Source organism: Pleurodeles waltl, chromosome 3_1 (assembly GCF_031143425.1).
Source record: "Pleurodeles waltl isolate 20211129_DDA chromosome 3_1, aPleWal1.hap1.20221129, whole genome shotgun sequence".
Classification (NCBI taxonomy): domain Eukaryota; kingdom Metazoa; phylum Chordata; class Amphibia; order Caudata; family Salamandridae; genus Pleurodeles; species Pleurodeles waltl.
In genome coordinates this window covers 425897571-425912746 of record NC_090440.1, presented here as the reverse complement: position 1 = coordinate 425912746, position 15176 = coordinate 425897571, and the positions used below count along the sequence as shown (strand labels likewise).

Genomic DNA, 15176 nt, shown 5'->3' with positions numbered 1-15176 from the left:
TTGATGCTCCCTGCAGTGGGAAGCAATATGGGCATACCCAGCTAAAGAAAGACATGATCACAACGTTTTTTTTAAACATGCACATAATGGATGATGACATTAATTAAGGATGCAACTCATTTCTAGTGCACTCTTCTAAGCATGATTTACTGCGTAGATGGTAAGAAAGTTGCTTTGTAGGAGTCGTATTCTTGGACCAATAAGGCATTTTCATAAATACTATAAATTACTATCTTTTTAGGACAATTCTAAAACTGCAGACTTCGAACCATACAAAAGAAATATCATGAGGTTCTTAAAAGGTAGCAGCCTACCTAAACTCCCCGATCATGATATGATTAACTTAACAAGGCCTATTACTTACCAGGAAGTAGTTAAAACCAACAAATCAGTCTCTTTAGACAAGGTGACTGGTACCAAAGTACAGAAGACAATACTCCCAAGTATTAGCATTTTTTCTTTTTTTGGCTACCCACTGAAGTATGTCAACTGGCAACACCAGGGGCTGAGAAAAGCCAACGAGCCATGGTGTGAGGAGTTTGAAGAAGTGAGCCAGTGCAAAATAACTGGGAGTATTACAGCTGTCCAGCAAGTCACATTAATCACAAAGAGAGTGCAAAAGTGTCTGAAGGGGAGGACATTTTATGAAGCTTGATCCACTGTATAGAAAGCATTACAATGCAGCTGCTGGAGTAAATGGAGGTCTCCGCCCTCTGGCCAGCCACCCGATTTGAGAATTCTATGATTCAAACATTTGTATATGATACAGTCTGTGTTCAATAAAAATAACACGCTGAATTTAACAACATATTCATATCAGATTAAACATCTCCCATTAAAGTTCTCTATATAGGTTCTGATGACCAGGGTTTTACCAGTATGTTTCACAGCTCTCTTTGTTGGACAGTTCTTCCTGTTATAGGGTTCTTACAAATCAAGCAGGTCTGTGTATCTGGCCAACACAAACGTCATTGTATAGGGACTCAGTCTGCGTATACCACCAGGAAATGTTGGCACTGTTCCTAGTGCACTCCTGTGTGCCATGCCAAAGTCACTGCATTTAATAAAAGTAAGTCACCCCTACAGGAGGCCTTTGAGCCCTAAGGCAGGGTGCATTATATTTTATGTGTGGACACATATGCATGAGCAGATATGTTCCTGTGATGTCTAGTTCTATTATTAGATATTACAAGTGAGCAGGAAAGCTATCTTAAGGTATGTACTGGGCACTGGTCAAAACGAGTTACGCAGCTACACAATGGCTTCACTGAAACATATAGTATTTGGTATCAAACACCTCACATTAATAAACCTAAACTGACTCCAGTGACTGATTTATTTATAAATGCATCCAGATGGTATCTTAGAGGTATTCCCTGAACTCTACTAGTCCTTTAGTGTGCTGGATGACAAGGAACTAGACACTCAAGGAAACTACACTAGGATCCTAGTGCTAGCAGATAACAGAGTTTAGATAAAGACCTGGATGTGCGTTAAACTATGACACAAGATATCTGTGAACACATGTAAAATGATGTATCCTTTTAAATATTGTGCATAACGAGAATAAGATGTTCCCATCAATGTATCTGTGAGATGTAAACAGCGAATTGTTAATAAAAATATATTTAAAAAAAAAAACAATAGTGTGCTGGATGACTGGTCCTGTCAAGCCTGTCACCAAAGACGAGTTTCTGACCCTGTAGGAGGTGAGAGCCCTGCTCTCAGAGATTGGAAACAATGCCTGCTCTGGCAGGAGGTGTTTACATCCCTCCAGCAGGAAGGCTAGTAAATTAGCATGTCAAGGCGGGAGCTTCAAAGAGCACACCTCCTTTGATAAGAGAGTCTGGCTTCCCCAAACCTGGAGGATGCCACTCCCTGCCCAGAGGCCCATTTGGCACCAGTCTTGGAGGATGCCACCCCCTGCCTTGAGGCCCATTTGGCACCAGGACAGGAAGAAAATTAGCTATGCTAGCAGGTGTGTTAAACCTCCAGGCTACTCGCCCCACAAAGGTGGGCTACCTGAAGTGAATACGAAAATTAGGATTTCACACATCTGTTGTGGTGAAATTCGGAACTCTGGGACAGAGTGACACCCACTCCCCACAGGAAGGGTTAATCTAGGGGGTGTGGTGACCCTAGGGGTACGCAGCCCATTAGCTACTACCATGTACTCCCGTTAACACCACTAAATTGAGTATTTAGGTGCCCCCCTTACTCCAGGAAATCAGATTTGTTGGACCACAGACAAAGGAGGACACTAAAGACCCGCAGGAAGCAAGAACTGAGCAGGAACTGACTTGCTGCCAACCCTGCTGGCCTGCCTGCTGGCCTCGAGAACTGTGCCAAAGATGACTTGTCCTGCAGCTGATCAGCCTCCAAAAGCCTGGAAAGGCTGCCAGCACTTCAAGAAGCAAGCAGCATTTCCCTTGAAAGAGGAGCTGCTTCCCTGTATGTTTGCAGGCACCAAAGACTGACACGAGAGTTTCTGCCAGCGTGACCCTGCCGGACAAAGCAACACTGCACCCGCATCCTACAGCCCCAGGAGGAGTGGACCAATGGGCCCACGAGATGCAGAGACCCTCTAGAGCTGACCCCCCCCCACCACCCAATGGGTTTAGCCAGACTTCACCCCTAGCCCCTGCCTGCAGCCTCTTTGTACAGGACATCGACACCGCAAGAGCCTTTGACTACAAAAACCAGACACCTAAAAGCACCACCGCTCCAAACCCCCCCAGCCTGAGTTAAGGTGAGCCAATGGTGCCAATGAGGTCCCTAGACCCCTGAACGCTGAGCGCCCCTTTGGGTTCAGCTGGACTCGTCACCCAGTTCCCACTTGTAGCCTCTTTGCCTCAGGACAATTTCCCATTAAATGGGACACCCTAAGCTGTAAAACACTTCTGCATCTGGATGCTCGAGTGCCTCCTGAAATGAGGATTTGGTGCTGCCTTGGGCCTTGTCCCTTACCTACCTTAACTGCAGAAGAACTGTCCAAGTCATTGCTAAGTACCCAAATGCGATATATGCTCCTTTTTCCATAGGATAACATAAATAAGTCTATTTGCTGTATACTTCAAAACTGCTAACTTAAAAAGTAATTACCCAATAACAAAGTTCTTGGTGTTAAAAAAATGGAACATTATGTGTTATTTTTCTAAATTGGTGTGGATCTCCTTATTGAGTGAGTGTGTGTCATTTATTAACTGTGTGTATGCAGCAAATTTCTATCATCCTCCTATGATTAGTCTAAGCTGCTCGACCACCCTAACACAAATAGAGCACTTGGGATTTTTAAAGAAAGCCCTGTCCACTTCTAAGAGGATACCAGGACCCTTTACACAGTATAGCTCTTTTAGGCATACTATATAAAGAACCAGCTTCTTGCAATGACTACTCAGATTCCCAAGGAAATCTTGGAAACAGATCTATCCTTTCGTTGTCACTCGGAGTACCCAAGATGGAATACAAGAAATATGTGAAAATGTTGTTTAGAGCATTTATTGCAATAATCTTATTCTTACATAAAGAACATGAGCTGCGATTATTAGGCAAACTAGGTAAAGCATGGTAATTGTAATTGTATTTACATAGCGCTTACGACCCCTGACGAGGCGTCAAAGTGCTTTTCAGTGAGTAGCACGCTACTCCGGAACCCAACAGGAATTAGTGGTGGATTAGTATAGGGAAACAAGACTACAGTATTAGTATGAGTTTATGTGAGCGGAGGATATGGGAGTTTGTTAGCTGGATTGACTAGAGTAATGGAGGGAGTTTATAATAATAGGATGAGGCTTGGGATGAGTAAAGGAGAGATGGGGGAGGGAGAAGTCTGTGGAAAGGGGTTAGGGAGATCATAGAAGGAGAAGGGGCTTTGGATGAGTCAAAGGTGAGATAAATGAGGGAGAATTTAGTAGGGTTGTTTGGGAGATCATAGTAGTAAACTGAGGTGTGGTGTGAGCCAGGAACAGTAAAGGAGGGAAAAGCTTAGGTAGGGGTTATTGGGGAGATCAAAGTAGTAGAATGGGTTTGGGGTGAGTGGGGATGGAGAATAGATTGACAGAGACATACAATGATAGTGAAAAAGATGAACAGCTAAACCATGCTTATGTGTTTGTATTGGTACACTCCTACATGTAACTAACTATACCGCTGAGAGCATAGCGGGAATACCTTCTGCCAGATCAATTGGGGAAATTTGACTCTCCCATACCTGGGTAGAGTGCATCAGAAAGCCAAGAAGCCGCTCTCTTTGGAATGCAGGCTATATGTACTATGGAGAGCAGAGGTCATATTCTGGGTCAGCATCAGTCAGACAAGCTGCATCCTGATCACTGAGTGCAGCTTTCCAGGGTAACCCCAGTGGAAGTTCTCCTCTGCTGCATATGGCACAGAGACGGTTTTTATAACACAAGCACCATTCATGCTACACTGTATCAGAGGTGCCAGCTCAACGCTATGAAATGTCTTAAAAACAAACACATGGGACAGTCAGAATACTTGAGGCATTGAGTTCTGTGCACTCAGCCTTAGACGGAGTGTAAGGATTAGATGGCATCAACACTTACTAGAAACAAGCAACACATACAGTGATCTTTCAGTATAATATCGCAAGAATGAAAAGTCATGTAAAAGGTTATCGACAAAAAGGAAATGCGCTAAGTTAAAATGGGCATTTTAAAATGGAGGCTCTAAACGGGCCCTAACGTGCTTTACCACATTCCTTACTTTCTCAACAAATTTCCACAGCGGCCCACTGGTTAGCATGGCAATCCACGTCCCCACCATCGGATGCACAAATTCAGCTCTGGGACTAGTCTTGTTGCATTGTGGCTGCATGTTCATCTGCCTTCATGACATCATCCTGTTTGCTCCAGCAGAGGGGGAGTGTGTTGCTCGCCAGTTTTCAAGAACAGCCTTCCACCAAGAAGGTCTATTACCAGACCGACCCACGCCTTCCAGGTTCTGAGGTTTTAAGGACACTGCGATCAATGGTCGCTCTTTCTTGTTGTTGCCACACCATCAACCCAGAGTTACACTGGAGCATCTCAGCAACATGTCTGACCGAGAGCCTGGCCTGCTCCCAAACTCTAAGAATTTTGAGGAAATACTGCAACTGGAAACTATACTGCCAAAGGTGGGAGAAATGGCAGCAGCAAATATGAGCAGGACAGTAAAGGAAGGAGGGATGTTCTCACAGGGTACAGTACATTAATGCCGCCCTAAGAAGAGAAGAACTTACTGGTGCAAAGACATGAGCCCATTTTGCATAAGAAACTGTGCAGATTACAATTCCATATAACCGGTTTGAGGCCTCCTGCCAGACACAGCTGCTTATTTGATTCTGCTCTTATTCATATGGCACAAGACACAAAAGACACAAAAAATAAGCGGTGCTAAAAACCTGTAGAGGGAGCTGAAGGGATCATTATTTCTGTCAAGTACATACTCCTTTCCCCACACATTCATTCACCGGACTTGGCATGGGAACTGGACAAGCTGCAACAGAAAGACAGGTGAGGACACCCATTTCAGGGAATAAGATACATGTAGTGAGGAACTGTGAGACAAGGGAAGATGAACTACCACAAAGCAAAAGGGGCTACTGGAAGACACTAAAAGTACAAGGCTCTGAGAACTTGAAGCAGCACCGCAAGTTCCCTGGACCGAGAGAACTAAAGAGTATCAACCATAACATGCTCCGCCTAGCCTCTCAAAAGGGTTAGGCTTAACCACATGAGTTTCTCAACACAATTCCACAGCACCTGGACAAGCACTGAAGGAATGGCTGAGATGCATGCTGTGCAGAACATTCTAGTCCCCAAACTACCCCCTTACACCTACACCCACTCACTCACTCACCCCTCATTTGATTATTGCATACTTAATATTCAATTTCACTTGGGGTATAAACCATGGGTTTTTTTCCACTCTCTTTATCTCATTACATTTTACTCCTCCTTAGTTTTATTGTCTGTTGCATAATCACCCACCCATCCTTCCTCCTCACCATTTAGTTAATTCAACTAATAAATGTCTGGAAGCCTCCTTGGAGTAGTAGCATCAAATCCATATAACCTTACTTTGTGCAAGGGTAATCTCCTCATTTGAGGCCCTCAAAGAAAACTGTTACCTCCATGACACCAGATAAAGGCAGATGCAATTGGAAGAATATAACATATGCAAAATAATGTTTAACATTTGAGGGAGAAACTGCATACCTGGAATCAGATTGCCAAAGGGTGATTTGCATCACACACAATCCTTTAGTAACAATTGTTAAAAATAGCACTTTAAAATACATGAAATACTGTGTTAAGTCTATTATTCTATTAAAACTTAGAAAGAAAATGTTTACATTCCGGAGCAATGGTCGAGTAAAGATGCCAAAGTGGTGATGAGGTACTTTAGAATATAAAAAGGGCTGCGTGGCAAAGTGGCTACAGTCAAAACGTTCTGCTGACTTGAGTTTTAAAAGTTATAGTATCTTCTACAGTGGAAAGTACTTTCACCTTCTCAAGGGATGTGTAATCAAAATGTTTTATTGAGCTTAAACTTACATACACACACACACACAGACACAACACACCCACCACACACACACCCAACCCTCCCCACTGGTGGTGTGATTCCACACAGCAACCTAAACATTGTTTGAAGAAGTTGCATTATCTAAAAGATGTATGAAGTAGTTTCTATCAGTCAAATAACACTGCAGAGAAGAGAACAACTGATATGTGTAATGTCGGTCAATTTAAAAGTCTACTCTAAGCTTACTTTGTGTGATTCACATGGATAAATAACAGTGTGGCATATCTTGTGAAACGGTATTTTTTCCCCACAATTAAATGCAAGAAGTGCACAATATTGCCATACCTCTTCCCCCTTCTACTTCTTATTTCATTTCACAGCAGAAACACAACTTTGAACTGTGCAGGGTTGTAAGATCTATTTATTTTATACAAAGTAAATAACACTTATGTTTCCCTTTTTTCCACAATACTATTTAAAGCTTTGGTGTAGCTTTACATGTTTGTGTTCAAATACCTACCTTCATACCATTGCAAACACAGTCTAACACAGCAGGTGAAATAACAAAAGGGGTGATCTGTTTGATTACCTCAGGAGAGAGGAGCGTGCCTTGTCTCAGCTTATCGTCTATCTCAACTCGTTGTTTTAGGAGCAGTTCCTTCTCTTGCCTTAGATTTTCAATCTCCTGTCGGATCTGCAGCTGGTCATGGGCACTACCATTCCGTAACTGGCCATTCTTTTCCGACAGCTCCTTCTCTAGGTCTTCCAATCGACTCGATACCCTCACTATGTCCAAACTCAGAGCCTGTACATAAAATACAATGTGTCAGCTATTTAGCAAGATAAAGACTGGTTTCTTCCAACTGGTTCACCAATATGCTGCACGAATGAACAACTAAAGCATAATCAAGGCCAAATAGGTGCTCAAAATCAGGTGCAAGGATGCAGGTTATCCCAATCAAAGGTTCTTTTTTTTGGACAAAAGGTTCATCACTGGTCTTCAGTGTGGGATCTTCTCCAACACTGAGATTTTGTGATCCATTTATTTCAGGTAACAACTGTGCAATTCATCATACGCCTGCAAGTGAAATATCTATTGTCAAATTTGACACACAAAATGAGCATTTAAATTTTAAAGTATATTCCATCTAATCCAATTTCTTCTCCATCACAAACCAAATCACAATTATGTTGGATGGGCAGATCCTAAAGGAGGAAAAGAGAAGGTGGGGCTGCAGATTTAAATGGAACAGCTGTGAATATGTCAGGATAAGTTGATGCTGCCCAATCTTCTTTAGTCTCCACAGAACTAGGCCACAACCATTTGATAACTTCAGCTGAGACAGCAAGATCGTTCGATGACTGAATATGTTGACTCAGCCCCTCTCAATGCACGAGAAGCAAAAGCAAACCACTTCATTCCTGGATTGCATCAATACAGCTCCTAAACCAAATTGACTAGCATAAGTCACCACAATACTCAGATCCTTCGTATCAAATGGTTTCAAGGGAACAGCTTCTGCAACATCTTGTTTCATTATATTAAACTCATCCTCACAATTCTTTGCCCATTCAAACTTGACACCATTTTTTAACAATAACTGCATCTCCTTAGTTCGTTCAGCACATTTTGGAATGAAACTTGCATAGAATTCCAACAGAACAAAATAATACTTAAATTGATCTTTATTCTGTGGAGAAGGAAACTCTTTTATAGCTTTAACTAGACTATCTTTTGGTTCTACTCCCCTCTCTGATAATTTGTGCCCCAAATATTCCACACTTTTCACTCCAAAATGACATTTACCCGCTTCTAATGTCACTCCCTTTTCCTTCAAAATCATCAGTACCTTATGTAAGGTCTCATCATGTTCTTTACAATCAGGTCCCCACACTAAAATATCATCCTGGAAACACCTTACTTTATCAATACCGTTAAACATCACTTCCATTATCCTTTGAAATACTGATGAGGCTGACGCCAAACCAAATGGCATACGTTTGAACCTATATGCGCCATTAGGAGTAATGAAGGATCTCAAATGACGCAAATCTTTGATGATACGCAGAAGACAAGTCAAGGGTTGTAAAAACTTTTGCTCCTTTTAAAGTGGATAACATTGCCGTGATATTAGGCAACGGATGCCTATCCACCCAAATTCTCTTGTTGAGATCTGTTAAGTTATGTTATAGGTATTTTTATAGCGCATACCTGCCCAACGCCTCGCAGCACAGATCTATGCACATTCTCAACTTTCCATTAGATTTCCAAGCCAGCACCACAGGAGATATCCACTCAGAACTCTTTATGGGCTCTATGATATTTTGATCACACAACCTCTGTAACTCGTTAGCTAGTTCTTTCCTAATCACTATAGGAACATGTGTAGGTTTGTGAACAACAGGTTCCACTCCTGCTTTCAACTGAATACTGTGACAGAATCCCTTGATTTTGCCTAGAGTGTCAGTAAACACCTCTGGAAATTTCTCAACCCAAGAACCGTGATCCACTGATACTGAACTAACTACATCCTTTCGTAGAAACACTTGTTCCGGGCTGTTAGGATCTAAAATGATCTCCAACTTCTGTTGATCCATCCACCCCAATACATTTTCCCCATTGAGTGCCACATAAACTCTTGACATTGTCTGATTGCCTTTGAAATCCAAAGTTGCCTCAAACTCACCTATAACATCTATAGATTTTCCCCCATAAGCTATCGGCTTCACATTAGATTTCTGTAATTTCCCCTTTTGTGTTTTGCTCCATTCATCAGCACTGATTAATGTAAACAAAGATCCAGAGTCAGCCATCACGTCATACATAATTCCATTGATCGCAATGGAACACAAGGGTTTCTTGACAGGTTTTTCCAACACCATGGCAACACTTTCTTTTCTTAGTACAGACTATGTCCTGTTTTTCTTGTACTACAAATACTACACTGTCTTCATCTGAGTCACTTAAGCATTTACTAGTACCTTCCTCTATGGTATTTACTGATTTGTTATTTCTAAGATCTTTAGCCCAATTACCTTTGCATACTTTGATAAAATGACAATTTTTCCTACATTTGTTGCAAAATTTGTCTACAGCATTGAGAATTCCCTAAATGCCTTTTGCTACCGCAGCGATAACACTCCACAGATTTATTTTTATTATTGTTACATGATGTTGCTTTTTTATCTATGTGTTTGCTAATATTCTGCATCTGAACATTATGTACCTCAGATTTAACGCTCATCTGCTCCATGAATTTAGTCATTGATTCAATGGTGCTTGCAATTTCTATCACCTTTTCCAAAGTGAGATCATTTATTGTCAAGAGTTGTTCCTGATTTTTTTTTAATGTTGGACCTTTCAACCACTTGATCACGTATTATCTCATCTTCGAACGCTTTAAAATCACATGTTGAAGCCAAAACCTTTAAATCACCCACAAAGCTTTTTACCGACTCATCCAGCATGTGTTGTCTCTTATAAAACTTATGGTGTTCCATTATAACATTTTGTTTTCTTAAAACGCGCATCCAAAGCTTTCATAGCTGACTCATTCATCTAACTTATCACCCTCGCCAGCAATCCAAACTTAAGGCAAGTGTTTTAATATCTTTCTCCCTTCCATCCCTAATGAATGTTTCAATAATGCACATTTCTTTTTTTGTGTAAATACTTCCCCTTCAATAACATCTAAATATGCTTCAAAGCCTTCTTTCCATTGCTCCCACTCCATATTTAGCTTCTCCTGGTTTACCCCCCATTCCTTATCTTATCTTTTAGAGTCTGTATTGTCTGATCCTCGTTTGTAGCTGCAACCCACTCTTCCTTGGTGATGCCCGACAACTCAACATGGAATACAGGTTCAAGGGTCTCATTTGCCATGTCTTGCCCTCCCTTCCTGGGTAGTCTCGAAAGGCAATCCGCTAATATGTTTCTTTTACCAGGAACATATTGCATATCAAAATTGAAGCCTTCCAGCCCTAAGATCCATTTGGCGATACGTGGGGTGGCGTGATCTCTACCTTTAACGGTGAACAAGGAAATAAGAGGTTTGTGGTCCGTTCTGACAAGGAAGGGCAAACCCCATAGGAAGAACTTGAAGTGATTAATGGCCCAGAAGCATGCTAAAGCCTCTCTCTCTATTGTGGAGTAGTTGAGTTCCGCCTCCCTGAGTGACTTGGACGCAAATGCCACAATCCTCTCCTGCCCATCTACACACTGAGACAAGGTGGCACCTAGACCTCTTCCACTAGCGTCTGTAGTTAGCCATGTTTTCCTGGTGGGGTCAAAATTTCCTAAAGTGGGACAATGGACTATGGCATCTGACTTTCTCAAAGGCAATCTGACACTCATCATTCCACTCGAAAGTTACATTCTTCTTCAACAATGTTCTCATGGGGGCAGTGACCTCAGCAAAGTTGTGAACAAATTTTGACAAACTCAGCTAAACCCAAAAACGATCTCAATTCCTCTTTATTAGTGGGAGCTGGGGCTTCCTTCACAGCCACTACCAAATCGCACTTGGGTTCTCCTCCATCCTTACTTATTTTATGTCCAAGGTATTCTACTGACTCAACTCCCAGTTTGCACTTATCCTTCCTAATGGTCATGCCAGCATCATCAAGGGCTTCGAACACCTCTCTTAAAATGGAATTGTGCTCACATTCCGTACTCCCATACACTAATATATCATCCTGGAAGCACATTATCGGTCTGATTCCCTGCAATATGCTTTGCATAATCCTTTGGAATACCGCAGCCGCCGAAGCAATACCAAAGGGCATCCTGCGATATCTAAAAGCCCCAAATGGAGTGATAAAGGATGTGAGCGAGCATGACGTTGGGTGCACTTCCACTTGGTGGTATGCAGATGATAGATCAATTATGCTAAAATATTTAGCTGACCCTAACATGCTCACCATTTCGTTTATTTTGGGTAAGGGGAACCTGTCTACCCATATGTTAGCATTCAATTCCCTCAAATCCACACATAGGCGAATGCCTCTGCCGTTAGGTTTCCTAGTGACCACTATGGGTGCTAGCCACAAGGAACTTTCAATGGGTTCTATGACTCCAGATTTAACTAGTTTATCTAACTCTTCCTTCAGGGGTTCCCTCATCAGGTACGGTATAGATCTGACTTTGTGTACGACTGGTGTTGCATTTTCCTTAAGTTTAATTTTGTGTTGATAGTTTTTCAACAATCCCAGTCTATCCTCAAACAGTTTCGGGAATTCCTCACGTATGCTTTCACTAAATTTTTGCATATCCACTAACAATACTTGTTCCTTGCTATTAGGATCCAGTTTGATCCCTAGATCCCTTCGGTGTCTCCATCCCAATAAATTGGATCCTTTCTCTGTGATGTATACCATTCCCTTGGTGTGCCTATCTTTGAATGAAATGCCTAGATCTAACATTCCCTTAAGAGGTATGGGATCATTGTTGTACCCTCCAGGTTTTATATTGGCAGGATTCAATTTGTACCCCTGGATTTGGAATTTGTCTGCAAAGGTTCGGTAATTCATGAAAGTAAATGGTGAGCAAGAATCAGCGTATGCCTTCACACAAATACCATCTAGTTTAATGTCACACAAAGGATAAGTGTTATTGGGGAGTTCCGTACCATGTTTTTCCTTGAGTTGAAGAATAAACTTACTGCCTAAATCGGTGATTTCTTCCACTCTATTTCCCATTTTCTTAGTATTTCTATCGTTTTTACATACACGCACGTAGTGCCCTTTAGCTCCGCATTTTTCAACTGCACAGGCAGTTGCGAGCTGGACAAAAAGGACTATTAGCCAGGTGTTTGGGGTTTCCGCATCTGAAACATTTACCCTTTGTTGTTTCTTCAGTTGGATTTTTCCTTATTGAAGTGGCTAGTAACACTGAATTCTCCTCCTTGTTAACTGCCCCCTCATCCTGTTTAGTACAACTTTTTATTTCCCTCACTCCTTCCGCCTCTGGTGTCTTTTTGATCTCTCTCATACATTCAACTGTGTGCTCAATGCTCCTTGCAATGTCTACAGCTTCTTTTAGAGAGGGGTTATGCGTGAGGAGCTTCTCTTACACCGTGGACTATTTGTACACCTCACCAACTGGTCACGAATCAATGAATCCTCCAAATCCTCGAATTCACACGTATGGTCTAGCCCTCGCAAAGAAGCAATATAGGTGGCTACCTTTTCGTCCTTGCCCTGTACTCTACTAAAAAATCTATGTCTTTCCAGGACAATATTAACTTTGTGACCAAAATGACTTTCCAAATTGTTGAGTGTTTGCTGGAAAACATCTAAATTTTCCCCTCCATCTTCTACTTCGTCTTCTGCATCAGTCAGGCTCTCATACGCCTTCCTTCCCTGTATTCCAAGATTATGTAACAGTATGTGTTGTTTCCTTAGTGCTGTGAACTTTTCCCCTCCAATAGCAATCAAATAAGATTCAAACAATTTTGACCACTCTTTCCAGGGTAATATCAGTTCACCTATTTCATTCAGGAACGGGGGAGGTTGGGACATTCCTGCAGCTGCCATTCCCTTTGTAGATAGTCGTCACTCTATAATATAGTAACCTTGCCTGTATGGGTTCTGCACACCCCATAATGTACAACTTTTGTACATTTTTCTACTTCTGCATGTACTATTTTACCATTAATATGCCTAAAACTTCACCATTCCTATGGTATTATACAATTATATTGCAATCTCAGATGAAAAATTACGATTTATGCATGTACTATGTTACTATCAATGTGCCTAAATCTTCACCATTCATATGGTATTATACAGTTACTTACAACCTTAAATATGGGACACAATACATAAAGGGTGAAAGACCCCAACACCCTCTTGATACTGTTGTTATAGACACTAGGAAGTAATGGAAAACTTCCTAATGCCCTTATTTTGAAGGCGTATCACCAGTTTCAGCAGTTGGGGCTCTTATTTTGAAGTATGTCCGATTGCGACGTTCCGTTTCCCTTGACTGTGGAAAGATATCAAGACACCTTCCACAAACTGTACGTAGCCCCGCTTGCTGTGACCTCTTGCTGCTTCTCCGTGCCGCTGGATCCTGGCACTTCACACCCAGGTAAGCCCTGGGCTCCGCTGTCGTTTGTTCGCGCAATTCCCTCCCGGGGATTGCGCTGCCGGAGACGCTCTGGGAGAGAGCTTCCCACAGCGCTTCACGCTGCCTTGCCTGTAATGCTCGGGGGAGCTTAGCGCGGTACGGGGATCACACGGCTCTCGCGCCGCGCTGCCAGCACCGCTCTGGTGGAGTCCTCCCGACGCTCTGAGAGAGAGAGAGAGAGAAAGAGAGAGAGAGAGAGAGAGAGAGAGAGAGAGAGAGAGAGAGCGCCTTTACAGACTCTTGTATCTTCATGAGGCACCCTCCTTAAGTCAATCGGCTGCCGAGCGGGAGTCTTCCACAACGCTTCCGTTCCACACCTTCCTCACGGTGTGTGAAGCACAGTGCTTCCAGCCAATATTCAGACTCTTGTATCTCCACCAGGCGCACTCCTTATGTCAATTCGGCTGCTGTAGCGCATACCTGCACTCACATGCTCGGGACATCAAGTATGGTAAGAGGCTAACGCTCTCTACTATGATGCTTTCAATGTTCCCTCAGGTACGCCTGTACTCATATAGGTCCGCCCTGTCCGAGCCTTCTTAGCTTTATCAACACCACAAGCAGTCAAACAAGGCTCTTACTTCGACCGTACCTTCCTTGCTGTACACCAGCAGAACAATAGCGTCTCGCTGAGGTGCTGAATTGATCAGGGGCAAGGAGAGTCTTCACTGCCCCTGCGCAGATCCCATCCTCGTCGCCAAAGTTCTTCTGTAATAACTTGCAACTCGTAGTGGTACTTGACAGATTTATTGAACAGACTCCTTGCATAATACCTCCTCTGCTGACAGCCTAAATCTCCACTGAAACCCTCTTCATCAACATTCCAAGGTGCACACCCGGTTGTACCATTGTCCATAATTATAAAGGAATAGTCTTGTAATAATTAGGATTATGTCGCTGATAGGAAGGGTGCTCTATATAACTTGGACAACATACGATATTACATAGGTTTATAAAAATAATATAACGATATTACAACAATTATCTTCAGACTTCTGGCTACTAACTAGCAATTCTATTTCTACCAATGCAACAACAGTCCGGAATCTTGGAGTAAACTTAGATGCACATCTTTTACTCATAGTAAATGTAAACAAGGTATGCTCTTGTGTCTTATGTAAAATTCTCCCACTACTTTCATTTCACTGCCACCCACTAGTAGTTCAATCTTCTATATTCTGCCGCCCCACTGGGCACCAAACAAACTGCTAAAACAGCTATACTGCATACAAACTGTGGCTGCCAAGCTAATTGTATACAGCCACAGATAAGCAGGGTAAGCATGAACCTGATGCACATGGTTCATAAAGCGATCCACAGGACTGGACCAAGCTCCCTTCAAACTAGATTTCTAAGAGATATATATGCCAACTGCGCTTTTTTTTATACTAACCTTCTAGTACTACCTAAATTTAAGCAAGCGCACGTAGGCAGCTGAGCCTTCTCAGTCCAGGCAGCTACACTGTGGCATTTTTTTAAGGTAACAGTGCGCTATACAAATGTTATTAATAATAAGTGA

At 42.3% G+C, this 15176-nt stretch overlaps 1 protein-coding gene across 1 annotated transcript in view; it reads right to left on the bottom strand.

Annotated features, from left to right (window-relative positions):
* The window catches only part of KIF7 (kinesin family member 7), a 383648-nt gene that overhangs the window by 97896 nt on the left and 270576 nt on the right, over window positions 1-15176 (bottom strand). Inside the window, exon 14 of the mRNA XM_069222691.1 lies at window positions 7118-7333. Coding sequence (XP_069078792.1) covers window positions 7118-7333 — 216 coding nt within the window. The remainder of the gene's footprint in view (window positions 1-7117; window positions 7334-15176) is intronic.